Source organism: Melospiza melodia, chromosome 1 (genome assembly GCF_035770615.1).
Source record: "Melospiza melodia melodia isolate bMelMel2 chromosome 1, bMelMel2.pri, whole genome shotgun sequence".
Lineage (NCBI taxonomy): Eukaryota > Metazoa > Chordata > Aves > Passeriformes > Passerellidae > Melospiza > Melospiza melodia.
Genome location: NC_086194.1, coordinates 139,834,981 through 139,847,054, shown reverse-complemented (window position 1 = coordinate 139,847,054; position 12,074 = coordinate 139,834,981). Strand labels below are relative to the sequence as shown.

Here is a 12,074-nt window from a genome sequence, read left to right as displayed (position 1 = left end):
CCTGTGGGAATACAGCATGCTCACATGGACTGCACTGCAGCCTTGAGACTTCTCAGAGCTCTGAATTGCCACACTGAGCAGTGGAGAAGGAGGGAGAAATCCATTTTTTCTTGATTGTGTGGCACCAATTAATGGGATTAATAGCACTACCAGGCACTGAGGCAACACAAAGAAAGAAGAGAATGCAGAAAGACCATAATGAGCCTTGCTGTTAAAACTCCAAACCATGTGAAGACTGTAGGAGCCAGTGGGGATTGCAGGCTCTATGCAGACAAACAAAGAAAGGGAAAACACAAGCACAAAATAATACATAATGATGCAGCAGGACAGCATCAGCAAAAGAAGGAATGTAGCCACATAACTGACAATCATTTTAGTATCCTAACTACTATATATTTTATTTCCTCTCTTTACTAGTTAACTTTTTTTCAGTGTTTACCTGTTAAGTGGATCTTCATTCTGCCCAACTTTATTTTTCTAATCTTTTTTCTATTATCACAGGGAAACATAGAATAAAATAATTTCTCTTGAGTTTCTTTTTCTCCCCTGCTGTCTTTTTCTTTCAGGTATTCCTCCTCCAGGGAATAAGAAATCAAGATTAAATCTGTAACTCTAGCAATTTAGTCTTCTTTTTGTGTTTATCTCTTCGCATTGCTCCTTATTTGGTAAGTCTACATCCAGCTTCTGTCTCCAAATAGCTTCATTGTCTTACACTTTGTATTAGACTACAGGCATTACTATCTAATGGCATTATTCTGAACCATGACACACTTAGGAGGAGCTCTGAAACACCTTTTTTAACTGGTGTTTCTATGTCACACAAAAGTACGTCATCAGCACAACTATGGGTGGTATGGCACACCAGAGGAATTTCTGCATCTGCAAACCTTGGTGTTCCCCACTTGCATTTCTCTGAATATCTCTGCTTTGCCCTCACCATGTAGGAAGGACAAGGCTCTTCAGAATCCTTAGGAGGACGAGCACTCAGGTTGCACTGGGTGTATTGAGCGTGTCATACACGCAATGGACACTGCAATTAACACAATGTGTCTGAACAGCAACACACAACACCTGCCACATTTACAGAGGATCTCTGTCCAGCACACACGGATTCTCAGGCCTGTCCCAATGATTCAGAGTGCCTGTATGCATTTCATAGAGCACCCACATGCGCACACATTTCAGGCTGAGAAATCTCAGTACACTCAATCATGGAAATGATCCCATCTCTCTTTTCTTCTCCTTCAAATGAAAGAATATCCTTAATCGCACAAAAGCCCCCAGTTCCATCTTTACAAAACTATCACAGAGTCTGCACCATAAACTTTTTCTCTTTCTAACTGGCCTATGCATAATTGCTTCCACAGGTTCTCTTCAAAGGTCACCTACAGCTGAAACTACCCTTCCTTTTCAGTTCTATGAATCATCTCTCATGTCTCCAGATTCTGTAAACCATCTCTCATGTCTCCAGAAGAGACTTCTTCCACTTATTTAGGCTTACAGGATGAATTCTGTTATTAACAATACAGAGCAGCTTTCCTGCACTAGTGCACCTAAAGCAACATGGAACTTAGTTCATTCAGAATTTCTTTCTTTGATAGAGATACTCGACCAGAGGAATATTTCACAATCACAATCTGTTTACCTCTCCATTCATACAAATGTCAGCAGAGGCACAACACCTGTCAAATTGGAGTGCAGCTCTTTCTTAACGAAGGAGCTCATGGTACAGGACCCAGTATTAATAGTGGTGCTAAGGACACCTAATTTAACTCTCTGGCAAATCCATGCCTAAGAAATACATCCAAGATCAAGTACGAGAGGTGTGAGTCAGACACTGCAAAACATACATACTCTTATATATAGTAAGTTATATTTTCCCTGTCTTTCCCACTCTTTGGTTATACTCTTAGCAACCACCACCAAAAGAAAGTACCGATTCCAAGTTACCATTTGACAGATTAAGATTAGATTATAAAAATAAAACAGAAAAGAAAAAGAACATGCTGGCAATATAGCATTAATCTTTTTCATCCTACCCCCTCCCATTTCCTGTCCTTTCTCACTCTCGCACTCGGTGTATTCGTATGGTCTGTTTCCTTCTAATTTGTTCAGCCATCCTCCCTAATTATTCAATTCCCTTTTCTGCTCCATCTCTGAATCAACTGAGCTCCATGACATTCCCCCAACCTATGGGGAAATGCACCTTTAAAAGACAAGATCCATACAAAGCTAAAAAGCACACAAGCTTAGCAGATCTCTCATGCCCACTTAGTAGCTTGCTACTGGAGAAAAGCAGTTGCCCTTCCCTCCCTCCTTCACCCTCAGGCCACCTACATTTTCTCTCCCAAGGCAATGACACATTCCCCATCAGACTATGTGGTGACCCACTGAGCTCAGCCTCCTGAACAATTTTCACTTCTTTGTAGACTTCATTTTCTTCTATTTCATATTCCCAAACTGGGTAACTGTAACATGACACGATCACCAGTTCTGGAACAAGGACAGCAGGAATGTGCTGCCAGAAATGAAGATTAACAGGACCTGCAACAACGGGCTATTAAATCAGCCTCATAGCCCATAGTCCTGAATACTAAACCATCAAAGTATCTGGAGTAAAACAAACTATGAGAGGAGGAAAGATTCAATTAAAAAGGCTCCAACACAGTTGAAAGGCCCAAACTTTTGTGATTCCTGCCCCAGAAAGCAGCTCCTCCAAAAGCCAACAAAAGAGCTATTGTAGAGTAAGTATATTGTACCGGACACTATAGAGAAATATCATTTATGAATAGAGTGATTTCATTTATTGAATATTGCAGAGAGCTGGAAAATAAGGAAGGAGAAAGGATGTTTCATTTAAATACACAATTAAAAGTTTCCACTCTCTGTCTGAACAGATTTTTTTTAAGAGGTGGCTAATGTAAAATAGCCTTCTATTTATGCACAGGCATTCTTCATTTTGTATGTGCACTTCTTATCATTTTAACACATCTCCTCATAGTGCTATATACAATATATATATGCCAAAATCTGAGGTGTTTCACTGGAAACTCCACATTTAAGGCAAAGACAATACTTGAATTTTATGTGAATAAGGGAAGAAAACTGCCCAAATCAACAGAAGAGCAAAACCAGAGGGGTATCATAACTACAGCCAAACGATTCTGCCTGAACATTTATAGATGGAACTAAAAATAAGTATTCAGTGAAACTGAGTAGAAAAAGGAGAACTGGCACAGCATACAGGACCTGACATAAAAGTTAAGGCCATCAAAAATGTGTCTGTTGCAAGCCTTTTTAAAGGATATTATTACCCTCTCTACTAAGAGCAGATTTGGATGTTGGGTGGTCTTGGCAAAGGCATAGGTGTGCATTTCAAGTGATCATGATCTTTACCTGTGTCCAAGGACGAAAATCTGTAATCCTCGTTTCTCCTATCAGCTGTGTGCTGCTTTTCATCGCCTTTAGTAATGTGTGAGACAGCCCACTGCTTTAGGCAGGAGCCCAAGGGTTTCCTAACAACTGCATTTGCAAATGCTCTTGCTTTCACTCGTTTTTAACCATATCTAGGTTACGGTTTCAGGCGGAGGAGACCCTTAACATAGAACCTCTCCTTCTGTCATACTTCACAGCTCATATGACATTTCTTAGGAGAAAAAGTGTGCATCTGTGCAAGGGGGATAATACCCAATACAGGAAAGAACACCTCGTTTTTGTCTGAGTAATTACAGACACCCAAGTGTTTGGGTAGAATTTGTTCCAAAAGTTGGTGAACATAAAAATGCTTCCAGACACCTCTTGTAGTCCAGAGGTAAAAAAGTATCTCTATCCTTCCTCAATCATACAAAACCACATATGCTTTCTCAGAAAAACAAAATATCATAAGATTTTTAAAAATATATTAAAAATCACTGGATGAAAAAATTCTAAATAACCATTAGACAATTGAAAATGAGAAATTAGTTCCCACTTCTGTGCTTGCATAAATAAGACAAATAAAAAGACACAAGTGAAAATAAAATATATTGGGGAAAAAAGGAAATAATATTGACTAGACATTCAAAATAAGATGCAAATTGTAAAATAACATGATATTAAAAATACTCTTAAATATTATGTTTCTAACTCAATTTAAATATTATATTTCTAGCTTCCATTTACTAAGTAACACTTTTAAAATAAGGAACACTAATACCAGGTGTATGTCTAGGTGTTTCTTTTTAGTGATGCCATGATAAAGCAGATAACTAGGAAACCCACATGCTCCAGAACAGTAAAACAGGACATCACGTGTGGCAGAAATGCTGGTTAAGGTACTCACTGCTCCCTTCCCTCCCAGAAGCTCCCAAACAGTCTCAGAAGGCTGAGACTGTGCTTACTCTACACTATGGATACTATCTGGCCCACTTGGAAAAGCATAGATAAATAACAGCAAAGAATGTTGGAAAAAATTATAGGCTGAGTTAAAACCATCAAAGTATTTTGGTTTATATTTGCCACTTAACATTGATCTGTTGTACCAAAACAACTGGACTAATCAAAAGCAAAAACAAACAATTGAAGAACTTACTTCAATACTGTTACTGTAATCCGAAACTTTGAAGATATTTCATAATGTGATAAAAAAAGAAAGAAGACCAGTAGTAATGGGCTTATTTTGATTCAGACTGATTAATTATTAGACAGGTTACCAGAAAAAAAATCAATATCATATCTACTAGCTTTATACCTTACCATTGAGCAGCCATCATGTATTTGCTGATACATGATGGTGAGACCAACTCAAGCAAGAACTAATTCTCATTTTCCCAGGTATTTTTTGATGCAAGATATTTATGCCTTCTGCTCCCCTTCTCAAGAAACAAAGAAATTGTCATTTTGAGACTAAAAATATTAAAACTTAACATAACAAAAGGATGCTGTTATGGTACTTTTGCCTTATCATTCTGTATTTTAGATACAATGCCTCCAATTTAACTACTACTTGGATTTTTATTTATTTCTGTGTCTGTTGCCAAAGAATTAAAAAAAACACAATTGAGAAAGCAATTAAGAGAGCCCACTTTTCCATTTCAAGCACTATGGAAACGAGGTTTATGTGATTGCTATCTATGTTCTTGGCCACACAAGTACATACCCATATCTATGATCTCTTTCACTGTCTTTTTCCAATGTGCTTTTAAAGTCTTCAACTAACTTCAGACAAATTCCCTGAGGAGTAGACATCACAAAAATGCAACTCCTTTTAAATGCTGAGAGGTAGTAACTAGTCAGGTAGCAAGATAGTGTAATTTTCCTCATTCAGAAACATTTTTTTTTCCTGATCTTAGATTACATGGGAAAGTAGAATTATGACTGCCTCAACCACAGGGAAATTTCTGACATTTGCCTCCTGTTGGTCACCACAAAAGGTAAGTAATAAGCATAAAGTCATTGCTTATGGAACTGTTTGTTAATTGAAAAGGTTGTGTCTGTAGTTTGAATTAGGGTCTTCCATTTGTTTTCCCTTAAAGATAGCTTTATCTAAGGCAACTATGAGAATATATGACGAATTCTCAAAAATGCAAAGGACATCTCTACACCATTTTTGCCTTTGACTTACATTCCCCTTAAATAGGTCTTTTACTTTAGTGCACATTAAGGCTACAATAGCACCTTACTGTAACAGGCACCAACAAAAACAAAAACTAGAACTTGATTGTGATTCCTTATCCCATACTGTGTAAGACTGCAGCATTTCTAGATCACTGTTGGCTTCCACACATTATTTGAAAAACAGCTAATCCTGGCTTCCCTGCAACAGGAACTGCCAGGCTGAAACAATGTCACTGGCTAATCAGATAGTGCCTAAAATAATCCTTGTGATGTCTAAGTACTGAAAAACACAGCCTTTCAAAGGCTCCATCTAGCTGCTTGAAATCATATAATAATAATAACACAATAATCCATAATAAAGGCCCTTTCACAGTAGCAACAGAATCTAAGTATAATACCAAAATACTCAAAATAGTGAAGTTTTGAGCAACCTCAAAAGAAAACATTTATTTAAACTCATCCCTATCATTCAAATTGTAGATATTGCAGCTTGAAACATAATGTTATACTGTGAGAAATTGTGAACTGGTTAATTAGACATTCAAGTTGACAGTATCTACCTTTGTGTATTTAAGAACCAAGGGTAAACGTTGCTTCAGAAGACAGTCCAAAACTCCAAAATTCATCACCAAACTTTGACTAAGTCAATCATAAGATACACTAGAGATAGTGTTCATTACCAAATACGTTTAAGTGAAAAGTGTAGTAAAGTGTAGTTATTTTATTTAAATAATTGACACCACTGCATAATATACACCAATAATGCTATTTCATTTAGGAAAAGAAAAACCATCATAGATTAAAAAAAAAAAAAAAGAACAGCTTCCCATTGTATTTGCTTTAGTAATTATGTGTCCTAAAGAAAGAAAAAAAAAAGCTAAGGGGGGTATTACGAAGCCTTTGTGTTGTTTGAAATAAAAATTACAGTTCTAACCCCACATTACTTGGAGAAAAAAAATCCTAAGTAACAGGAGTTTGGCATGTTTACTTTGAGAAGAGTTATTTTGGCTTTTTATAACTCGAAGAAATTACAGTTCTCGGGTTTGCATAACAACAATGTACCTGCTGGATGCTTTTTAGCTGCAGTTCTAGAAATAAAAAAATTCCAAACCGCTAAATTTATCTCAGAGCTCTTGAAGATTTATTGCAATCTGTTCTCAAGAGTGCTTATCCAGCTTTCAAAATCACAAAAACTAAGTGTCAGGTTGCCCAAATGAGAGCACAACTGGATGCTAAAGAGATACACTTGTACAGAAGAATAGATGTATGGATACAGGCAGCAGGATTATTCATTGAGATTATTAGCACACAAAAAGAACTTGTTGGATTGGATGCTTGAAATGCAAAGTGGGTCAATACTTCACTCAGACAGAAATGAGTGGGTGCTGATTCTGAATACTCTGTCCCAGCCAATTTTAGGCACATACCTCCTGTTCACATTTTAGAAAGATGGAATAAAAAAAACAACAGTGATGCTTCATCACAGAAATAATTCATATTTAGAATTCTTGTTACATTCCAAGTCAATGTGAAAAAAAAAAGAATCTAAAAAAAATCAGGTAGTGCCATGGTATGTGTTACCACAAAACTCCCAGAAAAGAGGCATTTCTGAAGGGCGTTCCTCAAATCTAAACTCGTTGTCTAACCGCAGTATTCTCAGATGGCAACAATCTCTTACAGAAAGATGTCTAAGCTTTCAAAACCAAAGGAAAAAAAGACAAGAAACCCAAACACACAAAAACTACACAAAACAGGATAAGGATGCTCATGAAGCCTGACAGAATATAAGGGGTCAACTTAAGACCTTACTGTCAGCACTAACAAGACCTGGATGCCCTGGGGCATTCAGAAGCTGCATTATAGGTTCACAGCAATCTTACCTGCAAAAATCTTGGACACCTGAAAGATGAGATGGTATAGAAGTAACAGCTCTGAAAAGCCATGACTTGGGGACCTACATTCAAAAGGGAAAATGAGGCTGCAGCGTCGAAGTTGTTTTGCAACCTGTCTCAAATCTCAAAGTTGACACAGTCTAAGATGTACACAGTAATTCCCACCCACCTTCCTTCCCACCTCTAACCCATAATAAGAATCTACCTTGTAAAAATGTTTGGAATCAAGTGAATCTGGTCTGAGTAAACATTCATAGCTGAGTGGATAGGGTTTCCTACTATGTGTTAACAGATACTGGTAGTCAGTAGAAGACCAATGCCTGCTAAGTCAGCTTAAGCTCATTAATTCTTTCTCCAGGAGGTTACTCCTCACATTTCTTTACAGAGGAGGAAACAACCTTCTAACCAAGGCAGAGCCTAAGGTCTTCCTGCATCTCATGTGTCAGCACTTCTCCTGAACACTTCTCTTTCACAAATTAGGAATATAATTCAAGTGTCAAACCACACAAAACTTCAGCAAAGATGTTCTTAAATAGGTACTGCTGGTTAATGAAGTACAAAACCCCTACCCACTGTAACAGAAGGTCACAAGTACAGGACAGCATGGAGAAAAGACACAACCAGGATACTGGAACACAATGACCTACTAGCAAGAGCAATTACTGCTCTTAACTGTAATGCAGTGGAATTGTACTTCACCTTCAGTACAGTGCCAACTGTTCCACCCCTTAGCATTCTGTGCCTTTGTAATTGTCTAAAATCAATGGTGTAAAGTCCCTCTGATCAGTGATTATTCATTATGCAAGTATGAAATATAATCTCTTTATGCATCACTATCCCTACCCTGATCTCAGAAAGCTCACAGGTCCTCTCTCCCTGCCCTTCTTTCCTGTGACTGCCCTCAGCTTCCCACTTTTATTTCATGCACTCCCTAAAATGTTGACTTGAAGCATACATTGAGCAATTATAGTCACAACCTCCTCAGCAGAAAACATGAGAGAAAACTGAATCCAAGTCCACTCTGTTCTGAGTTGCTATTAGAAAATTAGTAGTCCCTGAAAAAAAAAAAAAAAAGATGGCTGTCATTCATGACAAGTGACAGTTAATTAGCATCCAAACCAGAAGCAGCAGAAGAAAACGCTAGCTGTTCCTGGATGAAAGACCAAGCACAGGTCTCATTTTGAAACGTGTCAGAACTTTTAGACACGTGAAAAACTGACGTGTTAGTGACTATATCTGCCTGTGAACACACGGCATTCTTGAAACACCACAAAGCACATCTAATAGTAATACTAATGTAGAGGACAAGATTCATCTGTGCATAGTCTTTGATCAATTCCCATCAACTTCAAATACCTGTCTTTCTTTTTCTAAGGACTACAAGATCAAGCACAGGCTGCAGATCTTCAATAAACTGTTGAGAACAAAAAGTACATAAAAAAATTAAATATGCAGGTAGATTTTAAATGGCCAGTCAGGAAGTAGAGGAGATAGGAATTATGATCATCTTCTTCCCAGTGTAATGGATTAAAATAACTGTAAACAGCTACAGGAATGTTATACCCCTAGATCCTAAAACTAGTCACTAGTATTCAGGTGTAAGTAGATTTCACACCAAAAAGTCTTCCTGGTATATGTGAGTGCACCAAGAACCTGTAGACAGCCTGCACAGTTATGCAAAGGGCCTTTCACAGATTCTGAATGAAATTCCTACATTACAAAGATTAGTGAAATATGTGGTGAAACGTGAAATGCTGAAACAAATACAACTTCTTAATCTTTCTCTCCACTATTGACAACTGAAACATCCTACAAGAACCCAAACAGAGACAAGCATCTTATACTACAGAGAAACTAGGTTAAAACACAGTGACTCAGAACAGAGATGCCAAGTGGTTCACTTGAATTTTAATGTGTAAACCTATGGGTTAAAGAAATTTAGAAGAAAATGGGAGCTGTCAAGGGCCTAACCCTTGAACAACCCCAAAGCACTGAATCCCCTTTGAAATAAACAAGATCAGTTACATACTTACACCTAGTAACACAGCTGATTGAACAGAATTTTATTCAGGAATTGAACCACACAAATGTTTCCATTTTTATTCAATTTCTTAACTAGAAAAATCACCTGCTATTCCCTAGTATCCAGTTATTGTTCCATCAACTGTGACTTTATTTATTGCAAAATAAAAACATCTAATACTGCTAGCACTGAACCAGCACAGTCTATTTCAATAGCCTATGCACACCAAAAATATAAAAACAGACCATTAGCGAACAATTTTCTAACAAAATTTGAACCTTTCTCATGGAGGGTGGTAAAATATACACTGAAGACGAGGCGTCCACCCCACCAGAATGAGAGATTTCATACATAGTAAGCTTGATTGAGAACAAGTTAAATACTGAAAAAAGACTTGTGCCTTGTGATAACACTGCCAGAGTGCAGTGCATAATATATGTGCATTTTGATGTTTAAAACTGCATGCGAAACAGGATGATAAAATGGTAATAATCACGATTGCTCTAGCACCCTTTCAAATTCTAAGTATTCACAGCTTATGTACTGAAATAGTAAAATATGCACATCTCTGCATCTACAAATCCCTGCAAGTGCATCGCTGTAAGAAAACGTTAAATCTCTAGCAAAAACACGGCGTGTGACTGCAGATAAAAATTTCAGAAAACACCATCGACACGGACTTTTCGCAGGACAGAGTTCCTTCGGAGCGCTCGGTGCAGCGGGTGTGTTTCCCGGTGGGAGGCACCCACCTGTCCCTCACCGCTGGCCGGTCACGGAGGGGCAGCGCCCGGGAGCTCGCCCCGGGCCGTGCGGCGCCCGGCGCTCAGCGCTGCCGCCCAGGAGCCGCCGCGGGTTGGAAGCGCCGCCTCCCCTCACACCGCACGGCGGGTGCGCGCTCGGTCCGCGGCTCCCCGCGGCCGGACGGCGGGGCCGGGCCGCTGTCCCGCGGCCGCCGGGGCGAGGCGGCAGCGCCGCGGGGGCGGCCCCGGGGACTCGGGCCGCGGGCGGGAGGGCGGAGGGGCACCTGTTTGACGACCCGCGCGGGATCGTGGTGGGGCGAAGAAGCGGGGCACAGCCTCGGGATAGCCGGGAAGGGAGGGCTGCGGGGAGCTCCGGCGCTCGGAGGAGGGACACGAGGGCACAGGCGTGGCGCGGGGCGGCAGGACAGGGTGAGGGGTGCCGGCACAGCCGAAGCAGCGCCTCAAACTCATCCTCGTTCACCCTGCGTTCACCTGGGCTGCGCGGGGGGCCGCGGCCATCGTGGGGACTGCCCCGCCCCCACCGCGCAGGAGCCGGCCGGCAAGAGCGCACCTTACCTCGAAGAGGGGACCGATCTTATTCTTCTCCAGGTAGGCTTGGATCCTCGTCTGCTGGTGAGACGCCATGAAGAGCTCCGGGGGCGGGGGCTTGAGCTCGTCTCCCCCGGCGGCGGCTGCAGTCCCTCCGGCTGCTGGCGGCTCACTCCTCCGCCGCACAAGGGCTGCCACAGCGGGAGAGGGCGGAGGCGCCGCCGAAGTGCCCGGGACGGAGCTAACTCAGGTAACTGGGGGCGGGGGAAGGAACCGGGTGCCAGTCGCCCGCTTAGCCGGGCGCGGGGCTGGCAGCCCTCAGGGAGCAGCGGGCGGGTGCTGCCTGGAGCGGAGCATGGTGCAGGGAGGAGAGGAGCTACAAAGGCGGCCCCCGAGCCCGCGCCGCTCCGCGCTGCGTGTGTCTGTCAGTCCGTCTCTGTCTGTGTTTCTGTGCCAGGCAGCGCCTTGGTGACGGGAGCGGCCGCGGCTCAGCGCTGCCGCCCTCGCCACAGCGCCGCTGCCGAGGCCGATAGCCGCGGGCTCCTGTCAGCTCCGCGGCCGCCGGCGCCCGTTGACGCCCGGGCTCGGCGCACAAAAGGCGGGAGCGGGGGAAGGGGGAGGAGAGCGGGCGGGAGGCGGGGGCTGCTCTGCCGCCACCGCTCCCCTGCCCGCCCGGCGACGGGCTTGCCCCCGGCGGAGCCGCAGCCCCCCCTCCCCGCCGACGCTGGCGGGGCCCCCGCCTGGCTCCGGTGCCCCGGGCGGGGTGAGCGCCGCGGGCCGCCCGGCGTGAGGCCCCTGAGCCGCGCGCGAAAACTTCAGCTGGGGAAGGTCGCGGAGGAGTGAAACGAGTCGCGCTGCCAGCAGGGAAGGGGGATGCAAGGACTGCAGCCAGCGCTTTTCCTTAATTTCTGTTTCAATTATCTTTAAATCTTAAAATGCTACCTTTCTTAAGATGCCAATGAAATTTCCAATCAGCATTTTAATGGAATAATTGAAGTAGCTATGCAGGTGCATCCTGGTCGTAGGTTGTGTTGAGTTCCAGCAAGTAGCCAAGGGCGCGATGGAGCAAGTAAGAAATAATCAGCTGGCTTCAGAAAGTAGTGAGTTAATGGGTACATCAAAGAATTATTCTGTCTTCAAGTAATCAGTATCCCCCCATTTCTGGAAGCAGGATCATAACCAGATTTTTTTTCTCCCTCTATTTAGAGAAGAATAAACAAAAATATGTTTCTTGGGGAAAGAACACTTCTGTTCTTCTGCAATAACTGATTCTGC

At 42.2% G+C, this 12,074-nt stretch overlaps 1 protein-coding gene across 6 annotated transcripts in view; it reads right to left on the bottom strand.

Annotated features, from left to right (window-relative positions):
* Window positions 1–11,368, bottom strand: part of C1H8orf34 (chromosome 1 C8orf34 homolog) — a 150,080-nt gene extending 138,712 nt beyond the window's left edge. For 3 of the 6 annotated variants that reach the window (XM_063169905.1, XM_063169906.1, XM_063169925.1), the window contains exon 1: window positions 10,827–11,368. In XM_063169905.1, the coding sequence (XP_063025975.1) occupies window positions 10,827–10,895 (69 nt within the window). In that variant the 5' untranslated portion in view covers window positions 10,896–11,368. Of the gene's footprint in view, window positions 1–10,821 lie in introns of all 6 variants that reach the window. The other 3 variants (XM_063169941.1, XM_063169933.1, XM_063169914.1) reach the window with 3 other exon arrangements.
* Between the last annotated feature and the right edge of the window lie 706 nt (window positions 11,369–12,074).